Source organism: Sinocyclocheilus rhinocerous, unplaced genomic scaffold, assembly GCF_001515625.1.
Source record: "Sinocyclocheilus rhinocerous isolate Xijiao unplaced genomic scaffold, SAMN03320098_v1.1 scaffold1312, whole genome shotgun sequence".
NCBI classification, from domain to species: Eukaryota; Metazoa; Chordata; class Actinopteri; order Cypriniformes; family Cyprinidae; genus Sinocyclocheilus; species Sinocyclocheilus rhinocerous.
The window spans coordinates 147,442-160,828 of record NW_015639805.1 but is presented as its reverse complement, the minus strand read 5'-3'; the positions used below and the strand labels follow the sequence as shown (position 1 = coordinate 160,828).

Below are 13,387 nucleotides of genomic sequence, written 5' to 3'. Positions count from 1 at the left end.
GTAGTGTCTGTTCTTTTACTGAACTAAATTATTTTTATTTCTATAAAAAATCAAAACGACGGTGGGGGTCGGTGACGACTGTGTGACGTCACACAGACAGGCATCTGAGATCGGCTCGATTTGAGAAAGGGGTAAAGATTTTAGTAGATAAAAAAAAAAACACTGGGTGGATTTTTATCATTATAAGGTGGTTGTGTACACACACTGCCAACACACATTTCAGTTCAAACAACATGTAAAAGTGCATGTAGCATATGATGACCCCTTTAAGAATGGTTCAAACAGAAAATAGGAAAAAGCATTGAGAAGTAAAAAGGTAAGAGTACAAAGATGCTCTTTATAAATTCTGGTCCTGGTTTATGTTGTAGGTGTAGTTATGGAAGTGGGCAGACAGGTGTCAAACCGATGACCAAATGAGAGCCACATCACATCTTTATCTGCATAAAGTGTAGGTGGCATACATCTTTTTTTATTTTTTGAAAAAATGTTTCAAAATCATTCATCAATCCAAAGCATTTTGAAGGGTACCTTTACATTTTGATAGAAGACATTTTAACTAGAATAATGTCAACAATTACTCTATTATCATCACAACACGAAAAACACAATGCCATGCAATGAAATTAAAAGGAGACAGATGCTGTCAAGCTATAAAAATCACAAAAAGCACTGTTAATGTAATAAAGCTATAAATTGATTGGTGTGCTACTGTGTATTACTTTTGAAAGTCTGCTAAAAGACATAATTCTTTCTTTTAATTTTAAAAAATTATTTATTTTCCTGGTGAGTACTTTTTAATGAAGACATATGACAATGCAGATCATTATTTACTGAAAACTATATTCAAAATGTCACATGGTCACTGGTTACAAAACATGTGACCACAAGGCATTGATCATCAATGATGTCAATCATGGCTTTTCAGTGAGTAGAAACGTTTTTTGTTCCTTTTTGCAATTTCATGAAAGTCGGCATAAAATACACCCTCTGTTTTTAAATGTATCTTGTGAACAGTTCATCCATGCACATCTTTCTTTTCATTTTTGTCTTCCCTCTAGTAACGTATGCTGGACTTTTCCAATCATTTACTATTTATCCAATCAACAACCAACGATAGAACCAAGTCATGCACTACATTTATACTTTTTTTTGATAATCTGTTTCACTCAAATGTATTTCACAATGCAGAAGAAAAGCTCTGTCGCTACTCTTGTTACAACATAAACAACTTGATAAAGTGAGAAGCAGAAAGACAACAGATGTTCGTGTATTTTGCATCTCCTACCAGTTCTTCGTCCTTCAGTGAAGAGCGTGCAGCTAATGCATGAGAGATCCCTGCTTTCCTGGACTGCACAAGAGACTGCGAGGGGAGCAAAGGTTGAATATGAACATGTGCCTAATTATTAACAATTAGTAATAGTAGTACTCATTATACCATTTTCTCCCAGTAGGTTTAGCAAAACTGCCTTTAATGTTTCCTTAAACACCTGGTAAATGTTGTTCTATGCTTGTGTCTTCTACATTCCTGCCATTAAGGGCACCATGTCTAATTAAATAGCTTTTAGCATTTCATAGCTAACTTTGTAAATAATAAAAAGAATAGTACCAACAACACACAAAAACCAGCCTAGATAGACCGTTGATACATCATGCTGAACTCTCAGTGGTTGTTACATAGCTTAAGGCAGACCAATACTCCAAAGATTGATTTTCCATGAGAACAGAGATAAGAGCACAATTTTTATCCTCTCATAGATAATGACAGTGATTCAAACACGCAAATGGCCTGGCTTTATCTTTTCTCGAGCCACCAATTGCTCAGCAAGTCAACTGTGGTACAGGGTGAGTGAGGGGGCTGGCAGGTCATGGGCAAGGTTCAGTCAATGAAGAAAAGGCCTGAAAGCTAACTACAAGGATCGATATTACATTGCTAAGAGAAATGTCATTTCTACAAACAAAAAGAAAAATCAAGTTGCAGCGTCATACAAATCCAATGAAATCAGAGTATGTTATCGCTTGTATATCATGATGGCACATCTAAATGATTATTAACAAAAAGTATACAAATTTAGACACAAATAATAAAGGATAAAACATATAATATTTATCCCTTGTATAAAATTATTAAATGCTCTAATTATGGGTAACATTGTAAATGTTAAATGGCAAAGCAAGTGTTTAACCAATGAACACCACTATTATGGAATATATTATTATTGTTATATACACCACTTATTATTTTTATTGTTATATACACCACTATTGTGGAATATATGTGACCCTGGAGCACAAAAGCAGTCTTAAGTCGCTGGGGTATATTTGTAGCAATAGCCAAAAAAAACATTGTATGGGTCAAAATTATTGATTTTTCTTTTATGCCAAAAATCATTAGGATATTAAGTAAAGATCATGTTCCATGAAGATATTTTGTAAATTTCCTACTGTAAATATATTAAAACTTAATTTTTGATTAGTAATATGCATTGCTAAGAACTTCATTTGGACAACTTTAAAGGTGATTTTCTCAATATATTGATTTTTTTGCACCCTCAGATTCCAGATTTTCACATTTTCAAACCGTACATCAATGGAAAGCTTATTTATTCAGCTTTCAGATGATGTATAAATCGCAATTTTGAAAAATTTACCCTTATGACTAGTGTTGTGGTCCAGGGTCACATATTATTATTGTTAATAATGTTACTCTTTGTAACTTCTATGTATGTTATTATATATTAACTTCTAATGATAAAATGTTTTAATATATGAACATATTGACATTTAATTAGGCAACGTTCAAATGTAGCGTCCAAGTTTGATTACACAGAAATATTTGACCACCAAATTCAGCCACTGACCATTCAGAATCGAGTTTTCCAGAGTTGTGCAATAACCTGTGTTTATATTCAGCTTAAAACAACTTTTACAAAACAAGAAGCGTTTGTTGGCATGAAAACTGCTGTGCAAGTCACAAGCTTCAGATCAAGCCTGTTTTTATTTTGCTTTTTTTGTCCCCTCTACAGCATGTCAAATGTATCTGTGTAGGTTTCAGCTTTATTGTGTCGCAACAAAGACTGACTGATGAAAGTTCCCCATTTCTGACTCATGGGCATGCCAGTGAACTGGAGGAGAAGACGAGCACTTCAAATAGAGCTCTGTTTCTCAATCGTAAGCACACTTGTCTGGTTTTTAATGCACCAGTCACATAAGATGTCCCTCTTTAAAGGTGAAGAGAAGACATTCAATTACGAGATTGCAGGAAAATTACATTGACACATTTACAACACCAAAATCCATTATAAACAAAAACAGACCACTTGTAATATCAAACCCTTCTGAGACAGGATGTCATTCATTGGTGATATAGTATTACTGCTCTGCAATCGCACCAGAATCGAGCAGCAAATCAAAGATGATGGTATCACACACTGAAAATGAAACTGAGCATTTTTGACATATAATTACATCTGTACAATCTATATTATATTTTTTTGTGAAAAAAATGACAGCAATTTTGCCTTCAGTGTGGACAGACAAATTGCTTGTCACTGGGATCTTCTTACATCATGTCTTTTTAGGACACCGTGTTATAGCTTAAATAACAATTTAGACCTAAAAAAAATGAAAACTTATGCCAACAAAATGTGTAGGATACAGGAATCCCTTTCAGTGTGCTTTGAGTAAAAGCTGAAAAAACTAAAAAATATATATTTACAAAGCATTCACTAATAGAAAGGTTTACTTACCATGGCCTAGTAATGAAGGAAAGCATTAAAAAAATTATGACAAAAGATCAGATCAGATTTCAGTTATATTAGATAAGAGTTAAATTACAATTGAAGATTATAATTACTAATATTTTAATATAATTAGTAGACAGGGAAATATTACCAAAAATGTGACAATGTTGCGTTTCAATATGGAACAATATGAAATAATAATAATAATAATAAAAATCACTCACCACTTCGCTAACCAAGGGGATAGACTTCTTCTTCCTAAGGTCAGGCATGCTATCAATGCCAAATATTCCTCCTCCCCTAAAGATAATATTATGGATATTCCAGTAATGGAAAAATTAATGTTTGGTAAAGAACAGTTAAACAACAACACGGTTCAAACAGTGAAAGTGAATGAGTAAGAGGTCATACCCAGGTTTGGCCCATGGATGTTTGTTATGGTCTCCATTGATGTTCTGTTGAGAGGTTGATCAAATTGTGATGCATTAAAACAAATATTAAATGTTAAAGCTTCACATAGACAACAAAAACAGCACTTAATAAAAATGTGGGAAATAGGGAGAAAGAGGAATAGAGAAAGCCCTGCCATTTGGTTGATTGAATTTCACCACTATATTCATGAATATACAAGTAGAATGTTCCAGTCATGAGAACAATTCTAGTCAAGACAAGATTAGACATGCAAAGGCTCAGAACTCTCTAATGTAACGTCCTGTCAGAAAATCACAATTTAATTTACTTTCAAGATGCACAATAGTAACCTCAATCTAACAAGAGAAAAGTATTTTTGCTTTTGATGTAAATGCAGAAAGATAAAGGCTTATATTTCAAAGAAGCAATTATATTAAGCTTTGTAAAAAAAAAAATAGAATAAACAAGTTAGAAAATAATTTAATAACTTTAAAATATTTTTATATTTAGAATTTTTTTTTTTTTTTACTATTTAATTAGGCCAAATTATTGAAGTAGCATGTATGCCACCTCTGTGCTGTGTCAAAAAACAGACCATTTTATCTCTTAACTTAACTCATTGTTTGGCAACTAAATGAAGCATTTCTTACTCCAAAAGAGATTAATTGTTAATGTAATTGCAACAAAATCAATAAATTCCCTATGCAAAATAATTTGTAATGCCAAACCCCTCAAAACAAAAAGGCTGAGGGAAAAATCATTGCTATAAAATTCTGACTCAGCAACTTGAAATGAATCTGCCATCACAGTTTATATTTTATATGGTATAACCGGGAGGGATACTTTAATGAGCCACAATCAATAACACAGACTGAAAATGTGTGTAATGTTTACAATACAGCATAGACTACAAGCCATGAGAACAAGGTATGATTTAAAAAATGAAATAAAACAGACACAAGTAACTCAACACAATGCAGGAAACCCAAATCAAGGGAGCCTGTTAGCACCATGCACACTAAAGACCTTCAAACTGCATTATTTATCTCTAGCAGTGCAAACATAAAACACCAAGGCACTTTTTAAACCATGTGAATATATAACCTGATCTTCATCCTGGCTTCCATCTGAAAATACAATAAATAGCACATAAAGCTATCACACCATTTTTAACCAGAACTAGACAGCACTCTTTAACTAGACATAACATTATAAAGCAATTAAACTTGTTGTCCATGAACATATTTACATCTGCAGAGAGGGAGTTTAATAACCCTGTGTATATGGATCGAGAACATGAACTGCATAACTGTGGGGATTTGGCAATTGATCTAGACAGTTCATAAAAGTTTCACTGAGATGTATTATTCATTTATAATGGCTGCTAAATTTTCACTGCACTCTACTTTCATGTCAGATTTGTTTTCATTTCAATTCGATGAGTGTAATTAGTTTGTTTGAGCCTGGGGAACAAGACTAGCTTAACACCCAGCAGGACGTTTGCTAATATATCTGCAGGAAAGGACCAAACACCCACTGGCTATGTTTCTGATGAGATCTGATATTTTACAGATAAAAAAGTGTTTAAATGTTATTTGTGAGACACGTTTGATGTGCATAGCCATGGAAAAGCACATCAGAATGATTTACTTTCCATTTCTGGCATACATTTTAAAAGATTGAGTTCACAGAAATTCACTAGCACTGCAAATTTGAAACTTCAGACAAGATCTTCTAAGACGTGACAATGAAGGAGAACAATGAATAGGAAAGCTTAGAGCCTCCAAACTCAATATACCTGAGTTCAAATCATCTTCAGAAAATGTTGACATGGTCACTATACTGAGTTGTCTTCTGGACTCTCTCTTCTCCCTTAGAATCTGCTGGAAACTCCTGAGGCACTTCAGACGACGTGCATCCCGCTGACTAAGCTCTGCTTCACTACCTCCTTCCGTAGAGGACTCGGTGGGAGGCTGCGTTTCCCCCGCCAGTGTTCTTTGCTCCTCTTCTACTGCTAGTTCCTCGAGGGAAAAAGAGTCTGGGATAATGTCTGTAGAGAAACACTGTGGTAAATGAGCATTGGTTGGATGTCCAGATGTAGCATCTGATGCATTACTGGTGGAGGAGTCCAACCCTGGAGAATTTGGATGTTCTGAATGATCAATATTTTGCTGGTGAGGAGGCGATTCAGGTTTTGCTTTGGTGTAGATGCATTGAGATATCTCTACGAAACCTTTCTCGGTACCGATGGCTTGAGGCTGCTCAGAATAATTCGTTTCTATTTGTGTAGTCTCCATCTCTATTTGAGGAATGTCTACATTTGGTGTCTCAGTATTTACCATTCCATGTGGTTCCTTACATGGGGAGATCTGCATATGGACTTCGACCCTTTCACCAGGCATAGTAGCACTAGCTCCATCCATCTTCTTAAGAGCTCCTCGCAAGGCAGTTTTGAAATCAAGAACTGCTCTACCAAACTTTTTTACTTTAACCGCCACATTACTGTCATCAGCAGAGCCTGGCTTCCAATCAGGGACATTTTGATTACAGAGTGACGTACCTTCATATAGAAGGTTTCTGGATGGCTCAACAATCACACTTTCTGTTGACTCACTTTTAAATGGGACTACACAATTTTCACAAGAAGACACGTGATTCTGATAAACAGAGCTCTGAGGACATTTACCATCTGCATTGCAATTATGGCAGCCCAAACCAGGTTCTTCAGGCAGCATTTCTGCATCATACAGCTTCCAATCTCCTCTATTGCTTGTACTGACAGGAGAGTTGTAGTGTTTACCAGATACTATGGATATTTGATCTGAGGTGCCCATCGTACAAGTACTTACAGCTCTTGATGGGTCCCAGCTGTCCACTTCACCCTTGCAGCACTCTGCCTCTTCAAAACGGCCTTGTCTGGAGCAAGAATCATCTTCGCTCCAACCGATCTCTCCACTCCCACTATGTTTTAAAGCCACTGGGTTCAAGGTCTGACTTTCACCCCCTGCTTTGCCATGTCCAGAGGTGGGTCTTTCTGGATCAGATTCAGACTTGGAACTCTGACCCGAAGATAGGGAACTGGTGCTCGGACAGTCCTGTCCATCCTGGCGCTCAAGGTAACCAAAGCTAAGCTTCCTTCTCCTTGCACCTTGAGATACATCAGACCTTTGATTAGATGCTTCTTGTGTAAAAGGATGATGTGCATTGTGGTTTGAAGTCTCAACACTAGTGAAAGCAGACTGCCTTGGTGCCTCTTTGTGCTTCCCATCAACGACTTGATATTCTGAGAGTATATCACCACAGCTACTTGAGGATTCAACAGTGTAGCAGCCTATACTATCAGTGTTATTTGATTTGTGTGTGTGGTGGGAGTGACCCTCAGTGCCACCCATTGCTCCTGGCCAAGTCTCTACACCAGATTTGTTTCCAGAACGCATGCATTCGATCTCCATTAGGACGGCATCTACACAGCTAGAAGTGAATGAGTAAGAGGTCATACCCAGGTTTGGCCCATGGATGTTTGTTATGGTCTCCATTGATATTCTGTTGAGAGGTTGATCATATTGTCATGCATTAAAACAAATATAAAATGTTAAAGCTTCACATAGACAACAAAAACAGCACTTAATAAAAATGTAGGAAATAGGGAGAAAGAGGAATAGAGAAAGCCATGCCGTTTGGTTGATTGAATTTCACCACCATATTCATGAATAGACAAGCAGAATGTTCCAGTCATGAGAACAATTCTAGTCAAGACAAGATTAGACATGCAAGGGCTCAGGAACCAAGTACTCAAAACTCTATAAAGTACACTTCCTGTCAGAAAATCACTATTTAATTTACTTTCAAGAAGCACATTATTATCCTAAATCTAACAAGTGAAAAGGATTTTTGTTTTTGATGTAAAGTAAATACAGAAAGATAAAGACATCTTTCAAAGAAGCAATTATATCAAAATTTGGAACAAATTAGAACAATAAAAAAGTTAGAAAATAACTTAATTTTGATACTTTTATATTTATAATATTTTTATTTAATATATAATTAGGACAAATTATTGAAAAGGCATTTATGCCATCTCTGTGCTGTGTCAAAAAAAGTGCAAACACACCATTTTATCTCTTAACTCATCATTTAGCAACAGGCTGTGCACAAAATGAAACATTTCTTATTCAAAAAGAGATGAATTGTTAATGCAATTGCAACAAAATCAACAAATTCCTTATGCAAAATAATCTGTAATGCCGAACCCCTCAAAACAAAAAGGTTGAGAGAAAAATCATTGCTATAAAACTCTGACTCAGCAACTCCAGCAATAGGCTTTAAAATGAATCTGCCATCACAGTTTCTATTTTATACAGTATACCTGGGAGGGATTCTTTAATGAGCCACAATCAATAACACAGACTGAAAATGTGGGTAATGTTTACAATGCAGCATAGTCTACAAGCTATGAGAACAAGGCATGATTTAAAAAATTAAATAAACCACAGACACAAGTTACCAAACAGAATGCAGGAAACCCAAATCAAGGGAGCCTGTTAGCACCATGCACACTAAAGACCTTCAAACTGCATTATTTATCTCTAGCAGTGCAAACATAAAACACCAAGGCACTTTTTAAACCATGTGAATATATAACCTGATCTTCATCCTGGCTTCCATCTGAAAATACAATAAATAGCACATAAAGCTATCACACCATTTTTAACCAGAACTAGACAGCACTCTTTAACTAGACATAACATTATAAAGCAATTAAACTTGTTGTCCATGAACATATTTACATCTGCAGAGAGGGAGTTTAATAACCCTGTGTATATGGATCGAGAACATGAACTGCATAACTGTGGGGATTTGGCAATTGATCTAGACAGTTCATAAAAGTTTCACTGAGATGTATTATTCATTTATAATGGCTGCTAAATTTTCACTGCACTCTACTTTCATGTCAGATTTGTTTTCATTTCAATTCGATGAGTGTAATTAGTTTGTTTGAGCCTGGGGAACAAGACTAGCTTAACACCCAGCAGGACGTTTGCTAATATATCTGCAGGAAAGGACCAAACACCCACTGGCTATGTTTCTGATGAGATCTGATATTTTACAGATAAAAAAGTGTTTAAATGTTATTTGTGAGACACGTTTGATGTGCATAGCCATGGAAAAGCACATCAGAATGATTTACTTTCCATTTCTGGCATACATTTTAAAAGATTGAGTTCACAGAAATTCACTAGCACTGCAAATTTGAAACTTCAGACAAGATCTTCTAAGACGTGACAATGAAGGAGAACAATGAATAGGAAAGCTTAGAGCCTCCAAACTCAATATACCTGAGTTCAAATCATCTTCAGAAAATGTTGACATGGTCACTATACTGAGTTGTCTTCTGGACTCTCTCTTCTCCCTTAGAATCTGCTGGAAACTCCTGAGGCACTTCAGACGACGTGCATCCCGCTGACTAAGCTCTGCTTCACTACCTCCTTCCGTAGAGGACTCGGTGGGAGGCTGCGTTTCCCCCGCCAGTGTTCTTTGCTCCTCTTCTACTGCTAGTTCCTCGAGGGAAAAAGAGTCTGGGATAATGTCTGTAGAGAAACACTGTGGTAAATGAGCATTGGTTGGATGTCCAGATGTAGCATCTGATGCATTACTGGTGGAGGAGTCCAACCCTGGAGAATTTGGATGTTCTGAATGATCAATATTTTGCTGGTGAGGAGGCGATTCAGGTTTTGCTTTGGTGTAGATGCATTGAGATATCTCTACGAAACCTTTCTCGGTACCGATGGCTTGAGGCTGCTCAGAATAATTCGTTTCTATTTGTGTAGTCTCCATCTCTATTTGAGGAATGTCTACATTTGGTGTCTCAGTATTTACCATTCCATGTGGTTCCTTACATGGGGAGATCTGCATATGGACTTCGACCCTTTCACCAGGCATAGTAGCACTAGCTCCATCCATCTTCTTAAGAGCTCCTCGCAAGGCAGTTTTGAAATCAAGAACTGCTCTACCAAACTTTTTTACTTTAACCGCCACATTACTGTCATCAGCAGAGCCTGGCTTCCAATCAGGGACATTTTGATTACAGAGTGACGTACCTTCATATAGAAGGTTTCTGGATGGCTCAACAATCACACTTTCTGTTGACTCACTTTTAAATGGGACTACACAATTTTCACAAGAAGACACGTGATTCTGATAAACAGAGCTCTGAGGACATTTACCATCTGCATTGCAATTATGGCAGCCCAAACCAGGTTCTTCAGGCAGCATTTCTGCATCATACAGCTTCCAATCTCCTCTATTGCTTGTACTGACAGGAGAGTTGTAGTGTTTACCAGATACTATGGATATTTGATCTGAGGTGCCCATCGTACAAGTACTTACAGCTCTTGATGGGTCCCAGCTGTCCACTTCACCCTTGCAGCACTCTGCCTCTTCAAAACGGCCTTGTCTGGAGCAAGAATCATCTTCGCTCCAACCGATCTCTCCACTCCCACTATGTTTTAAAGCCACTGGGTTCAAGGTCTGACTTTCACCCCCTGCTTTGCCATGTCCAGAGGTGGGTCTTTCTGGATCAGATTCAGACTTGGAACTCTGACCCGAAGATAGGGAACTGGTGCTCGGACAGTCCTGTCCATCCTGGCGCTCAAGGTAACCAAAGCTAAGCTTCCTTCTCCTTGCACCTTGAGATACATCAGACCTTTGATTAGATGCTTCTTGTGTAAAAGGATGATGTGCATTGTGGTTTGAAGTCTCAACACTAGTGAAAGCAGACTGCCTTGGTGCCTCTTTGTGCTTCCCATCAACGACTTGATATTCTGAGAGTATATCACCACAGCTACTTGAGGATTCAACAGTGTAGCAGCCTATACTATCAGTGTTATTTGATTTGTGTGTGTGGTGGGAGTGACCCTCAGTGCCACCCATTGCTCCTGGCCAAGTCTCTACACCAGATTTGTTTCCAGAACGCATGCATTCGATCTCCATTAGGACGGCATCTACACAGCTAGAGACCTCCTCAACAGAGCCACTAACAGATGACAGGTACTCCCTCAAGTCTGAAATCTCCTCTTGAATTTTGTTGATCCCTCGCAATTCCTTCAGAATGTGCTCAACGATAGCACTCGATTCTTCCTCTTGATAGTCCTCATTATTCCCCTCCACGACTTCATCCAGCATCGCCATATTTAACCTGCACAGCAAAGTCTCCGTCTGTGTTTTAGGTTCACCATCAAGTCCTCTTCCAGATGAAAACCTAGTCCCATTTAGATCTTGGGTCATTTGGTTTTGAACTACTGTCGAATTACTGTTGTGCTGCAAAGTGCAAGGAATTCTGATGCCTCCTTCTCGATTTAGTTCCACTTCCCCAACACAAGCTGCCCCAGAAACCGCTCCCAGCCCATGTCCGTTTGGCACCTGAGGTGAGCAGCAGACCTCTGCTGAAGCTAATCCTCTCCTGTAGTAGTTCTGCAGCTTTTCAACATCCTCTTCCCTCTCTTCATCCTCTTCTTCAATTCCAGCACAGTAAAGACCAGAAGGCTGGACAGAGTGATCTGCAGATCCCTGCAAGAAACGATGAATTTTCCCACGCAACACCAGAGCAACTTTGGGATTAGGCTGCCTTCTCTTTGGCGCTGAAGTTTTCTTTTTGGGTCGGGGATATTGAGGGACGCCTGTGCCATCCTGTCCATTGCAGCGGTTGCGGGAGAACATCGTTTTCCTCCCTTCTTCCGTACTGTAGAGCTGAATCACATTACTTAGGCTTGAAATAAAGCATCTGATGACATAAGTGAGAGATTATCAGTCGACTTAAGCGGGGCTAAATCCATGACTATGGGGGAAAAATACATCTTAAAGCATCACACCAGTGCAAATTTACTGATTTGGTCAAGAAAAGTACATGACTGATTATGCATTTGGTACTATACCTTCAATTTAGTTTACAGTTAATTTCCTCCCTTATCAAAGTTTTGTCATGTATTTGCAACAACACAAAGTAATCAACAACACAGAGAATTTATCATCTGCATATCTTCTGACTCACCCAAAGCGCAGTTTGATCAATGGTAGAATACACTGAAAGTGTCTAATTATTAATTTCCACATTACCTGGTCCAAAATACCATTGACAGTGGCAAAATTTATTTGAATTATGTGGAAATGTGCCCTAATTATATTTATGCCAAAATGAGCAGCTCTATTAAGCTGACTAGCATTTAAACACACTGAAAATGATCCCTTTGTTTTTATCTCGCAAACAAAAATCTACCACACACAAACGTTCACCTAAATAATGTGAAAATTAGTGAAGCAAACACATATCTAAATAAATCAATCAATCAAACAAAAATTAATAAAAGTGAAAGGAAATAAAGTAACATAATACTAGCATTCTAGCAGTAATATACAAAGACTGAAAATGCAACAGCACATTTGCCTTTGCTTATCTGCTGGAGAGTCAAGCAAGCTGACTAGCATTTAAACACACTGAAAATGATCCCTTTGTTTTTATCTCGCAAACAAAAATCTACCACACACAAACGTTCACCTAAATAATGTGAAAATTAGTGAAGCAAACACATATCTAAATAAATCAATCAATCAAACAAAAATTTATAAAAGTGAAAGGAAATAAAGTAACATAATACTAGCATTCTAGCAGTAATATACAAAGACTGAAAATGCAACAGCACTTTTGCCTTTGCTTATCTGCTGGAGAGAAAACATACAACAGATAAGAAGAACAAAAGACAAACTAAACACCTTTTAAGAACATTCACTTAAATCCATGGCAACTCAGTGCAACAGTAAAGTAATATAGCAACACAGCCCTGACATTATACGATATGCAATTTCTACTAGTACATATAGATGTGTGTGCTACTGAATGCATAAATCAATCAAAATAATGTTTGCCTACAACAGAGCTGCATTAAAACCACAAATGGCTTTTCACTTTGAATATCTTGGTGCATCATACTATTTGCTATGCCTGTCTCATTCTTTATGCATACTAAAATACGAAATACAGCAAGATACAATTTTGTCATGTAAAATCTGCAAAATACAGACTCTGGAACATTTCATTCACTTTCGGATTTTAGTATATAAAAATAACTGGAATTTTAGGAGAGCTGAAGAGGCATGCTGGCTCATCGACTCCTTGTGGAGAGTTAATTAAACAGAGAAAATGTCACATGTTTGTGCAAAATCATGTGACACTGGATCAGTAG

The 13,387-nt window shown here is 37.3% G+C and overlaps 1 protein-coding gene across 7 annotated transcripts in view; it reads right to left on the bottom strand.

Moving 5' to 3' along the window:
- LOC107752132 (protein unc-13 homolog A-like) overlaps window positions 1–13,387 on the bottom strand; it is a 74,360-nt gene that overhangs the window by 40,025 nt on the left and 20,948 nt on the right. For 6 of the 7 annotated variants that reach the window (XM_016568003.1, XM_016568004.1, XM_016568005.1 and 3 more), the window contains exons 4-7: window positions 4,152–4,195; window positions 3,965–4,040; window positions 3,747–3,752; window positions 1,286–1,360 (exon numbers count right to left, since the gene is read on the bottom strand). In XM_016568003.1, coding sequence (XP_016423489.1) covers window positions 1,286–1,360; window positions 3,747–3,752; window positions 3,965–4,040; window positions 4,152–4,195 — 201 coding nt within the window. Of the gene's footprint in view, window positions 1–1,285; window positions 1,361–3,746; window positions 3,753–3,964; window positions 4,041–4,151; window positions 4,196–7,650; window positions 7,695–13,387 lie in introns of all 7 variants that reach the window. The other variant, XM_016568002.1, reaches the window with a different exon arrangement.